General features: G+C 35.3%; 1 protein-coding gene across 4 annotated transcripts in view; it reads right to left on the bottom strand.

Moving 5' to 3' along the window:
• NAALAD2 (N-acetylated alpha-linked acidic dipeptidase 2) overlaps positions 1-13,083 on the bottom strand; it is a 70,139-nt gene that overhangs the window by 37,995 nt on the left and 19,061 nt on the right. For all 4 annotated transcript variants that reach the window (XR_008290539.1, XM_015081238.3, XM_015081246.3 and 1 more), the window contains 5 exons: positions 12,272-12,373; positions 9,574-9,699; positions 7,693-7,879; positions 3,775-3,868; positions 2,440-2,538 (listed from right to left, as the gene is read on the bottom strand). Coding sequence is in view for 3 of the 4 variants with exons in the window: in XM_015081238.3 (XP_014936724.2) it covers positions 2,440-2,538; positions 3,775-3,868; positions 7,693-7,879; positions 9,574-9,699; positions 12,272-12,373 (608 nt within the window). In the remaining variant the exon portion in view is untranslated. The remainder of the gene's footprint in view (positions 1-2,439; positions 2,539-3,774; positions 3,869-7,692; positions 7,880-9,573; positions 9,700-12,271; positions 12,374-13,083) is intronic.

Raw genomic sequence — 13,083 nt, 5'->3', positions numbered from 1 at the left:
GAGATGTGCAATAGATTCACCTCACAGAACAAGGTGTGGGTAGCATAAACCCAGACAGGTCTTCTTTTGGCTCTGAGGTAAATCAGAAGCAGTGACAGAATTTTAACTCTGCTGATGATCTGTATCTCCAACTTTTTAAAAATTATACTTTATCTTTTTTTAAGTAAGCTCTATGCCCATCGTGGGACCTGAACTCATGACCCGTGATCAAAAGTCTCATGCTCTACTGATTAAGCCAGCCAGGTGCCCCTCTAGCTTTTTGTATTATTAAGTTTTTTTTTTTTAATTCCAGTATAGTTAACATATGGTGTTATATTAGCTTCAGGCATACAATATACAGTAATTTAACAATTCTGTACATTACTTGGTGTTCATCATGATGAGTGTACTCTTTAACCCCATCACCTGTTTCATCCATTCTCCCCAAACTACCTCCCCTCTGGTAACTATCAGTTTGTTCTCTATAGTTAAGTCTGTTCCTTGGTTTGTCTCTTTTTGTGCATCTCTAACTATATACTCTTTTTCCTACTGATTTCATGTTTTGGGTTTTTTGGTACGTGTTTTTAAAAAATGTATTTATTTAAGTTCAAGTTACTTAATATACTGTATAGTATTCGTTTCAGGATTTCAGGAGTAGAACCCATTGATTCATCACTTGCATATAACACCCAGTGCTCATCCCAACAAGTGCCCTCCTTAATGCCCGTCATCCGTTTAGCCCATCCTCCCACCCATCTCCCCCTCCAGGAATGTGGTTTCATGTCTTGTCACTTGGTAATCTCTGTAAATGGATTAGTAGATTGTCAAGGGCTCTTCTGGGTGAGAAATGACAGAGAATCTAGACGGCTTATCTGAGTGAAAAACGACGTTGAATATCTGTAAATAGATTGTCAAGAACTCTTCTGGGTGAAAAATGACAGAGATTTTTATTTGTGTATTTGTTCATTTTGAGCTCAAATCAATTAATAATTTTGTGCCCATGGTGAAGAACAGCTTTTTGATATCTAGACAAGGGGATTTGTATGCTTCTGATTTACTCTTGAACTACAATTACAGAACTGAAGCTGTAGGTTTTCTGTGTTCTCTGTGTCATCATGTTTCTGTTTCTAAATCAGAAAGGCCTTTGTTGGGGCACCTGGATAGCTTAGTTGGTTGAGTGTCTGACTTTTGATTTTGGCTCAGGTCTTGATCCTTAGTCATGAGATCAAGGCCTGCATCAGGCTCCATGCTGAGAATGGAGCCTGTTTGAGATTCTCTCTCTCTCCCTCTGCCCTTCTTCCCTGCTCACACTCAATAAACAAACAGCCTTTATCTTTCATTGTGTATGTTAGGTTTTCCTGCTGCTGTTAAGGTATTAATAAATTAGATAAGAAACTCTCTTATATTAAAGTAACTCTGCTCTAAGTTATAAAGATAAATAAGCACTTAAAGTATTTCTAAAATTCCCATAAAATAAAATATTAAACTTCTAATACCTTAAAAGTTCTGGAGAAAAATTCTTACAAAAACTAAAAACCACTAAGAATCCAATTTCACATTGTTATCGTAACGTGTTACCAAACAAGACTGATTTTATTAAAAAGAGCTATATGTTCTCTGATTTATCAGTGTTCTATCTCCCTTTCTTTTTCAGGCAAATCAAACTACTTCAAGTTGTAATCATGCCATGTTGTTTCACAACTCTACCCAAGATGATCTCTTTAAACTGCAATTTCCTGCCTGCCTTGATCCAGTGTTCAACTTAACCTTTCTGTATAACTTAAGCTCAAAGAACAAACATTCTGTGATCACTCCTCTACAATAGTGCATGTGAGAATGATAATGCATTGAGCCTTACCATAGTTATGTGCTTACCCTACGTAGTAGGTGACCAATATATGTTACGCTCCTTTGTCTCCTGTCTTGTACTCCTTCCCTTAAAGCAACTTTCAAAAGGTTATACATTTGAAATACTGGGTTATCTCAAACATTGTTCTAAAATTTAAGGTGAAAAAGGAAGTTAAATGTTAAACACTAAACTCAAATTTAGTCATGTTTAAGACTTTATAAAACAAATGTTCTGATACCACTATAAGAATAATAATTCAGTACATCACTCTGTAAGTACTTCTTTTTTTCAATTTTTAAAAAATGTTTATATATTGATTTTGAGAGAGGAAGAGACAGCATGAGCTAATGGGGAGGGGCAGAGAGAGAATCCCAAGTAGGCTCCACACCTAGCACAGAGCTCAAGGCGGGGCTCATTCTCTCAAACTGTGAGATCATGACCTGAGCCAAAATCCAACGTTGGAGCCACCCAAGCACCCCTGTAAGTATCAATTGTTCACTATGAAAAATGAGAAAAAGACAAGCAAAAGCTACCTGGCAGAACAGTTATCTTGACATTTTTCCATTAAACATGTAAAACTTTTCCAATCTATTAAAGTAATATAAAATTACCTGAAGGAATCATGCCCTGCAAAGCCAGGCCCAATGTTGTAATCCACATTAAGACTTCCCTTCCAGCTGTCATCTGGTGGAGCAGTTCCTCCCATGTGACTGTCGAGAGAAAATGAAAATGACAGAAAGAAGGCTGACGTCACAGTTTCTTAGAAGAAATCATGAAGTCTGACAATGACATATTTCATCATACATTTAACAAATATTTATTGAGCTAGGTACTGCTAACGTTCCCTCTCCTTGGGGAACTGACATTTTACCGAGAAAGCCATAATTGAGATAAAGTATTTAATATGTTTGTGATAAGACAGCTTAAGGAAAAAGATAGGGAGAGGAAATGAGAAGCATCGGCCTCTTTACTTTTGACTAGTGAAGACTTAAGATTAAGAAATACTGAAAATACTGACTTCAGCTCAGGTCATCATCTCATGATTTGTGAATTGGAGACCCACCACAGGCTCTGGGCTGACAGCCTGGAGCCTAGAGCCTGCTTCGGATTCTTTGTCTTTCTCTGCCCCTCCCCCACTCATGCTCAAAAATAAACAAACATTAAAGATTTTTTTTTTAAGAAATACTGAAAATAGGAAATTCATGACTGTGTTAAGGAGAATAAATTAATTTCTAGAGGCGCTGATTATCTAGTAGGTACTCATAAAGCAATCACTAATTGTATCGGTATAGACATCTTAAAAAAAAAAAAGTCTGGATGTTTGTAAAAGAACATCAGTAACAGAATGCAAGAATAGCAAACATTAATTAAATATTTACTATATTCTAGATACTTCATGTACTTGATCTCATCTCCTCCTAAAAACTCTATCAGGGAGAAACAATTACTATCCTCATTTCACAGACAAGGAAACTGAATCAGAGAAAGATGAAGTAGCTGGTCCAAGTTCACAAATCTAATAAGTAGTGGACATTCTAATATTTTTAAAATACAGGTCAGGTATAAACATCAAATTAATACCTAAGAAAATCCAACTACTTGAAAAATTTCCAATCAGTATTTTTCTATCTTTGGACAGTTTTGCACTTGAGACTTTCATTTGTAGCAAACTAATAGTTTCTTGCCATTTCTTGCTGTGCTCTGTTATTCCTACTTCAGGAGAATCTTGACACAAGACTTTTCTTTTTTTTAACTCATTTTCCTACTTTGTTTCCTGAATTTTTACTTAACAAAATTTTAGTGAGATATAAGTGACACATAACATTGGTTTCAGGTGTACAACCAGACTTAACTTTCAACATAATTAGATTACATTGACTTTAGATGAGAAAATGGACATATTAGTACAAAATATCTTAATCTCCTATCCAATTAAAAAAACATACCGTAACAATACTTCTGCATCGTTATACCCAATAGGATGTACAGGGATCTTGGGGATTCCCACTCCTTCTTTGACATCAAGTCTAAAAGTGTACTCTGCAGAAATCAATAAGGTAAATTGAAAATAATTGAAGAATCTGAGCCAAGGGTATAAAGAGATTTCTTTTATTACTATTGCAGATCTATTACATGTTTGAAGTTATATCAAAAACTGAAAGTTCCCCCCAAGCCAATGATTGTTTTGCCTAACATGGCCTATTTTATTCAACAGTAAGAAACTAAATCATTTATATTTTAATGTAAAATCAACCATTGGGATTAAAAATTTCCAAATCTGTTTTGACACTTCATGTATTTCTCTTGAATTTTAGAAGAGTATTTTATTTCTTCAAGGATATCTTGAATCCTTCTTAAAGAAGCCTCAGTTAACCAATTGCCTGGAAAATGTGTCCCAAATTCTGAAACTAGATATAACTGAAAAAAAATTAAAGGGAACTTATGAGATCTTGGGAATAATAAAGATCCTATTCAAACAGTAATACAATATTCTCTTTAAAGGAAGACTGAAACCTATGGTCAGACTTACAACCTCACTGGGACTTTGGCTTTCAGCCAAAATAGTTGTACAGCACCAAACACCCATCTTAGAAACAAAGGAAGGTTTCAATCAAATGACATCAGATTCCACCTTGACAAACTAGAAAAGAAGAGCAAATGAGGGAAAAATAAGCAGGGAAAGGACATAATAAAGATCAGAGCAGAAAAGTAAGAAATATGAAATAGAAAAATGGGAGCAATTATTAATACAATCCAAAGCTGGTGCTTTGAGAATATCAATAAAGCTGATTAATTTTTAGCAAGACAGTTCAGGAAAAAAAGAAAAAAAAATTGCCACAATCAGGAATAAAGAATAGCATACTTGTACATGTATGTACACACACACACACACACACACACAGACTGAGAAGATTATGAACAACTCTATTAAATTTAACAACTTAGATGAAATGGACAAAATCCTTAGGAGACAAAGTACCAAAGCTCACTCAAGAATAAATGGACAACCTAACTAGCCACATATCTGTTTAAAAAATTGAATTTGTAGTTAAAAACATTCCTATAAAACAAAACTTCAGGCCCAGATATATTTGCCAGGGAATTCTACTGAATGTTTACAGGCAAAAATCAAACCCATTCTATATAAACTCCTATTTAAAAAAAGATGAAATAGTTCCCAACTCATCCCATGAGGCCAACATTACTCTGAAACCAAAATGAGATAGAAATACACAAGAAAATAAATCCATAGGCCAATACTCCTCATGAAAGATATTCTTAACAAAAGGATAATGCACTGTGTTCAAGCAGAGTTTATCCCAGGATGGCAGGGTTGGTTTAACATTCAAAAGTTTACGAGTATAACTTAACAAAATTAATAGAACTTATTATCATCTCAAGACTCGGTAAAAGCATTTGACAAAATCCATTGTACATTCCTAGGTAAATGTGCTAAGATAAAGGCTCTTAGCACATTAGAAGTAAACTTCCTGACAAACCTGACAACTTCTGTCAACCTGACAAAAAACATCTATAAAAAATACCTACAGCAATATCAGACTTAAGAAGAAAACACTGGACTTTTTTTCTCCTTGAGGCAGGAACAAAGGGAATGGTATCTCCTCTAAACAACTTTCTTCAGCAGTGTAGGAGAGGTACTAGCCAGTATACTAAAAAGCAAAAGGCATCCATACTGGAAACAAAGAAATAAAGTGTATTCTCAGAAAACATGATCATCTGTGTAAAGACTGATAGTATCTACAGAAATCTGCTAGAACTACTAAGTTTAACAAGTTTGCAGGACACAAGATCAATGTATTTCTTCTACAAATACAAAGCATTTCTATTTACTAGCAATAAGTGTATGGACATTGAAATTTAAAATGTGTTTTTAAAAGGCATAAAACTAGAAAATGCATATGGATAAATGTGAAAGACAGGATCTGTACAATAAAACTACAAACATGCTGAGATAAATTAAATAATACCTAAGTAATCGAAGAGTTGTGTCATGTGCACAGATCAAAATATTTAGTATCTTCTAAAATGTCAATTCTACCCAAACTGACATATAGATTTAATTCAATCTCAAATTCCCAGGAGCGTTTTCAGTGGAAATAAGCTTGTTCTAAAATTCACATGGAAAGGACCTAGAATGGCCCCAAAACTTTGGGGAAAAAAAAAAAGTAAATTGGAGGATTCTCTACAATGTAAAATGTAAAATCAAAAATGTAAAATCAAAAAGACTGACCAAACTAAATGTAGCAAGGGTACAGTAACTGGAATACTCACACACTGATGCTAAGGTGTAAAATGGTACAACCACTTTGGAAAACAATTTGAAAATTTCTTCAAAGGTTAAATATGCATCATATTATCCAGCCATTGCATTTCTATAGATTTATCCATGAGAACTAAAAGCATATGTACATGTAAAGACTTCTATACAACTGTTCATAGTAGCTTTATATACAGGAATCCCCAAACTAAAAACAATCCAAATATCCATCAACAAATAAATGAATAAACAAGCTATAGTGTATTCAGTGAAATACTACATAGCATAAAAAAGAATGAAATATTGACACAGACGTAAATGTGGATGGATCTCAAAATAATTATGCCGACAGAAAGCAGATCAGTGATTGCCTAGGAATTGGCAAGGAGTGGGTGAGGAAGGGTTGAGAGGAAAGCATTACAAAGAGATGAGTGAAAACTCTGGGATAATGGATCTGTTCATTATCTTAATTGTGGAGGTAGTTACACAGATGTCAAAACGTTTTACATTTTACATATGAAACAACATCAAAAACTTACTGGTATTTAAAAAAAATACAAATGTATCATTTAAAGAAGGATAAAATCAGTAAGCAATTCAGAAAACCAAAGTCCTAGTTTGGTAAAAGAAATGTTACTTTGGGTATGGGGACCTGTGTTTCTGGACCTCTATTAAAAGTAGAGAGAGGGATACCTGGGTGGCTCAGTCGGTTAAGTGTCCAGCTTCAGCTCAGGTCATGATCTAACAGTTCGTGGGTTCAAGCCCCACGTTGGGCTCTGTGCTGATAGCCCAGAACCTGGAGCCTGCTTTGGATTCTGTGTCTACGTCTCTCTCTGCCCCTCCCCTGCTCTCACTCTGTCACTGTGTCTCTCAAAAATAAATAAACATTAAAAAAAAAAGTAAAAAAAAAAAGTAGAGATAAATTGAGGTGCCTGGGTGGCTCAGTAGGTTGAGCAGCTGACTTTGGCTCAGGTCATGATCTTCATGAGCTTGAGCCCCCCATTGGGCTCTCTGCTGACAGCTTGGAGCCTGGAGCCTGATTTAGATTCTGTGTCTCCCTCCCTCTCTCTCTGCCCCTCCCCTGCTCGTGCTCCATCTCTCTCAAAAAAAAAAAAAAAAATTTAAAGAGGAATTCAACCACCCTTCCCTCTCCATGTCCACGCCTCATGGAAATCTGAAACAAAAGTAACACAAGGGAGGGGGCCTGGGTGGCTCAGTCAGTTGAGTGCCAACTTTGGCTTGGGTCAGGATCTCATGGTTCGTGGGTTCAAGCCCCACGTCGGGCTCTGTGCTGACAGCTCAGAGCCTGGAGCCTGCTTTGGATTCTGTGTCTCTCTCTCTGCGCTCCCCCCCCCCCCCCACTGCTCTCCCAAAAATAAACAAACATTAAAAAAATAAAAATAAAAAAATAAAAATAAAAAGTAATACGAGGGAAAGGTTTTTGAATTCCTAGCAACAGTAATCCAAAACATTACAATTACATACAGTTTTAAGGTTATCCTATAGATGTTTGCTTTTATGTCTTCTAAAAGGGCAAGTAATATTTTTGTAAAAATAGGTGGACCATGACAGGCCCATCCATTACCTTTAGCTGGATAGCCTGGAGTGAGCGGGTCACCAGCACCATTCAAATTTAACACATTCCCTCTCTGCACTGCAGTTCCAGGAAGGTTCCATCCTTTAGGATATGGCTGTACCCCAGGGGCAAAGTAGTCAGCTGGATCGGAGTACAAGATGATGCCTATGGCTCCTGCTAACATGGCATTTTTAACCTGCAGGGGCAATGTGCAATCCATAAAGTAGTACTGGCAAATTAATTCATCTAAGTGAAAATCAATTTAATAATGTAAGGAAACTTAAGGCACTGCTTTCTGTCATGCTGTTACACATTCAATCCTTTATGTCTTGAATACAATTTCTCCCCTGGGAGAGCAAACAACTCTCATTTACTCTATACAACTCCAAATAAGTGACTGTCTCTTCTTTTAAACATTCCTATTGTCCCTAAAACTACAAAATTAATGTCTCCCTTCTTTCTGCCTCTTCTATTTTGTACACATCTCTGTTATAGGATGGGCCATAGTATTTTAAATATCTTTCTCCCCTGCTAGACTGAGGGTGGTTTTAGAAAAGGGACCATGTCTTAATTCACTTTTAACTACCCACCCTCCAAGTCTGGCACATCATACAAATATTTGTGGAACTAAACTAATTTAAAGTTCTATACAAAATAGTTGTAGTGTGTGAAAAATTGCCCATCGTGTTCTGTAAACATTTTTTAACAATCCAAACTGACCACAAACAGGAAAACCTTTCCAAGCAAGATTCTGAATTCTTCACTATCAGAAGTATTATAGCAAAAGATAGATAACCATCAGTCTTGATTAACTAAAACACATTCCAATATTCAGAAATCATTCTTACATATGAATGCGAATGAAATCTGTCACAACTTTTTTGAAGGCAATTTGATGATGGCTTTCAAAATTTTGAAAGAACATACATGTTGACTCAGCCATTCAATTTCTAGGAATCTATACAACAAAAGTCTTTACATAAATGTTCAAGTGTTTATGGACAAAGATGTTCACAATGTAATTATTTGTAATAGTAATAAATTCAAGCCAAGCATCTGTCAACACGGGAATGGTTAAACTGCTTATTAAGTCTTATGCATGCATAATACTTATACAAAGTATTATGCACCTATCTAGAATGAGATATTTACTTAATAAGAAGCCAGGTATTTATAATTAGCTAAGTACCAGTCACTATCATAAGTGCTTTCACACAAAATAATTTCATCTCAGTAAGCATTCTAAAGTGAGAGCACTCATTTCACTTTATATACGAGGAAACATTGTCAGAGAAAGGTTAAATAACTTGCTTGCAGTAAAAGATCTAGAAAACAGCCTAGACTAGACCCCATGTAGTATGGATCTAGAGTCCTAGACTCTTAGCCACACGTTATACAACTTTCAATGCGTTAGCTTAGAGGAATACCTTTGTATTACAACTGAGTGAAAAAGTAAAGCTACATATACTGTATGATCCTATCTTTATAAAAAAAATGTATAATATATGTAAAATTAGTACATACAAAAAGATATTTATATTCATATTTCACAGAATTCATATATTCTAAGAAAAGCTGTTAAGATTGATCATGTCTGGGCAAGGAAACTGAGTAATGCAAGGAAGTTTTAATTTTTCAGCTTACATACAAAATTTCCTTCAAAATTTTTTGAAAAGTAGATTTTGTTTCTATAATAAAAGTAATTTCCCTTTCTTGATATGGGAGGTTAACAAAAAAACAGGATTTCCTATGCTACCATGGCCAATAGGGGGGAAAAAACTTTTAATATGTATATTGAGGTAATTCTGGAAAACATGACACAAGCTGATCATTTACATTTACAGGATACATACTATCCTCTTCCCTCTAGAAAAGCAAATGATACAATACTTTATTTCCTCTGAAGATTTTTCCATATCTTGCAATAACAATCTTTCCACTGCAATTGATGTTCATCTCTCTTTCCAGTTTGAAAAAATCTTCAGTACGAGCATAGTTCACATATATAAGATCTCCCTGTAAGGAAAATTAAAAAAAAAAAAAATTAAATATGTAATACTGCTATATTAAAGAGAAAACCAAACAATAAGTTTCCTCCACCATACCACATCATCAAAAGTTAACTTTCATGATTTGGGCTTAATAAACAGATCCATGCTAATTCTGTATAAGTTTTTAGAAAATATTTCAATACTTTGAGAAGTTAAAAAAAAAAAAGCCAATATGTAACACTTTAACCAGTGTGTTCTGTTTTGAAGAGATTATCAGCATACACTGGGCCACAGGAAATAAATGTCATGTTATTTTTAATTTTTTTTTTTAATGTTTGTTTTTGAGAGAGAGAGACAAAGACAGAGCGTCAGTGGGGGAGGGGCAGAGAGCGAGAGGGAGACACAGAATCTGAAACAGGCTCCAGGCTCTGAGCTGTCAGCACAGAGCCCCACACGGGGCTCAAACTCAGGAACAGCGAGATCATGACCTAGGCTGAAGTTGGACCCTTAACCAACTGAGCCACCCAGGCACCCCAGTTAAAGTCATTTTAAAAATCCCAGCTATGTTTTAAACAATCCCATTTGTAATTACACCAAAAATAATAAAATACCGAGGAATAAATCTAACCAAGGAGTTGGAAGACTTTTACCGCCCAAAACTGTAAAATACTGATAAAAGAAACCGAAGATGACACAGAAGAATGAAGACACTCCATGCTCATAGACTGGAAAAATATTAAAATACTACCCTAAGCAATCGACAGATTCAATGCAATCTCTATCAAAATACCAACAGCCTTGTCACAGAACTACAAAAAATAATACTAAAATTTGTATGGAACCACAGAAGACCTGGAATAACCAAACTAAGCATGAGGAGAACAACAAAGCTGGAGGAATCATAATCCTAAATTTCAAGATATACTACACCAAGACAGCATGGTACTGGCATGCAAACAGACATACAGATCAATGGAGCAGAATAGAGGCCAGAAATAAACCCACACTTACATAGTCAATTAATCTATGACAAAGGAGGCAAAAATGTAAAGACAGTCTCTTCAATAGATGGTGCTAGGAAAAATGGACAACTATATGCAAAAGAATGAAACCAAGATACTTTCTTACACCATACACAAAAATAAACTAAATAAGGATTAAAGACCTAAATGTGAGACCTGAAACCATAAAGCCCATAAAAGAAAGCATAGGGAGTAATTTCTTTGGCATTAGCCTTAACAATATATTTCTAGATATGTCTCCTTGGGCAAGGGAAACGAAAGCAAAAATAAACCATTGGGACTTCATCAAAATAAAAAGCTTTTGCACAGTCAATAAAACCATAAACAAAACTAAAAAGGGTGAAGATAGTTATAAGTGATATATCCAGTAAGGGATTAATATCCAAAATATGTAAAGACCTTATACAACTCTATACCAAAAAAATAAATACATACATACATCATCTGATTAAAATGGGCAAAAGACTTGAATAGACAATTTTCCAAAGAACACATACAAATGGGCAACAGACTCATGAAAACATTCTCAACATTACTAATCATCAGGGAATTGCAAATCCAAACCATAATGAGATATTACCTCATATGTGTCAGATATGGCTAGTACCAAAAAAATGAGAAATAACAAGTGTTCACAAAAGGAAAAAGAAATCCTCAGGTACCATCGGTGGGAATGTAAATTGGTACAACCACTGTGGAAAATAGCATGGAAGTTCCTCAAAAAATTAAAAATAGAAATACCATATGATCCAGTAATTATACTACTGGGTATTTACCTAAAGAAAACAAAACCCGTAATTCAAAGAAATATACGCACCCTTATGTTTACTGAATCATTATTCACAAGAGCCACGGTATGGAAGCAGCCCAAGTGTCCACTGACAGATGAACATTATATATAAATAATGTGTGTGTGTGTGTGTGTGTGTGTGTGTGTATAATGAAACATTACTTAGCCAGAAAAAGGAATGAGATCTTGCCATTTGCAATAACATGGATAGACCTATAGGGTATTATGTTAAGAGAAGTCAGAGAAAGACAAATACCATATGATTTCACTTACATGCAGAATTTAAACAAAAATGTACAAACAAACAGACTCACACACAGACAACAAACCAATGGTTGCCAGAGGGGAGATTGATGGGGGATGGGTGAAATAAAGGGGATTTTTAAAAGAAAAAAGAAATCCCAACCGTGTTTAATTTTCAAGCATAGTATTAAATTAATAACTTCTGTGGTGTAATCTATAAATCTATGACAAAGACTATGAACAAAGGAAAAAAGCTTGTAAAAAACATCTACTGACATTACTGAATTAAAGATATGTTCAGTAGCTTGTCATTTCAGAGTGGCATCCACTTCATCAGGCTCTGATTTTTATGTATTTCTCTTTTTTTTTCTTTTTCTTAAACTATTTTTACACAGGGTGCTCATAGCACTGAATCTCAAAGTATGGATCATGTATGATTCGCCTTTTCTCCTTAGTTTTAGTCCTCAACATAGGCTTTAAATAACAAAGGGAGGTTTAAAGAGTTTAGTAAAAAAAAAAAAAAAAAAAAAGTCTTATTTTACCTCTGGCATGCCTTGGGCTGAGAAAGCATTATATGGTGGAACAATGTTTGTAACATTCTCATATCCATCTGGTGGTGGCTCAAGGTATGATGTATTGAAAATCTAGTGAAAATCGAAACACATAAAGTTGGAGAGAAATATTCCAGATTTTCCCCACTATCAAGATTAAGCATTCCGAAACTAGATTCAATAATTAAACAGGTAAATTCTACTGGCAACAATGAAAAAGAGCTTTATCATTATTATCGCCTTCAAAATAGTAGCAACTCTGCAAATTAATGCCATCTCAGGTGACTAGAAATTCCTATATAAAAACAGGGCTTTGAAGGTGGCATCCCCATGGTTCTCCTCCTCCTTTTCCAGTGACTCCTTTTCTTTCAATTCCATGTAAATGATATTTTCTGTGTTTTATCCCCAGTCCACTGTCTGCCTCATTTTATACTCCCTTCCCATAAGATTTCATTGACTCTCAAAGTTTTAACCTTAACCAATATACTTATAATACCCATATTTCCAGACTTGTATTTTTAAGGGCCAGATGGTTATATCAGATTGGATGTCCAAACTCAGTATGTCAAAGTTTGAATTTTTATCTCTCACCCCAGGCCGACTTCTGGTTTGGCATTCCCTGCAATTACCAGCAGCGTCAGTAGCCAGCAACCCATTCCAAACACTAGGAGTCACCCTGAACTCTGTCTTCATCTCCTGCCTCCAGTCAATCACTAATCAATTCCTACTAATATTGCTTTCTAACTGTTTCTTAGATCATCCCTCTTCCTCATTCCTGCTAACATCCTGATTCAGGGAATCAT

This window comes from Acinonyx jubatus, chromosome D1 (assembly GCF_027475565.1).
Source record: "Acinonyx jubatus isolate Ajub_Pintada_27869175 chromosome D1, VMU_Ajub_asm_v1.0, whole genome shotgun sequence".
In the NCBI taxonomy this organism is placed as follows: domain Eukaryota; kingdom Metazoa; phylum Chordata; class Mammalia; order Carnivora; family Felidae; genus Acinonyx; species Acinonyx jubatus.
This window is presented reverse-complemented; position numbering and strand designations above follow the sequence as displayed.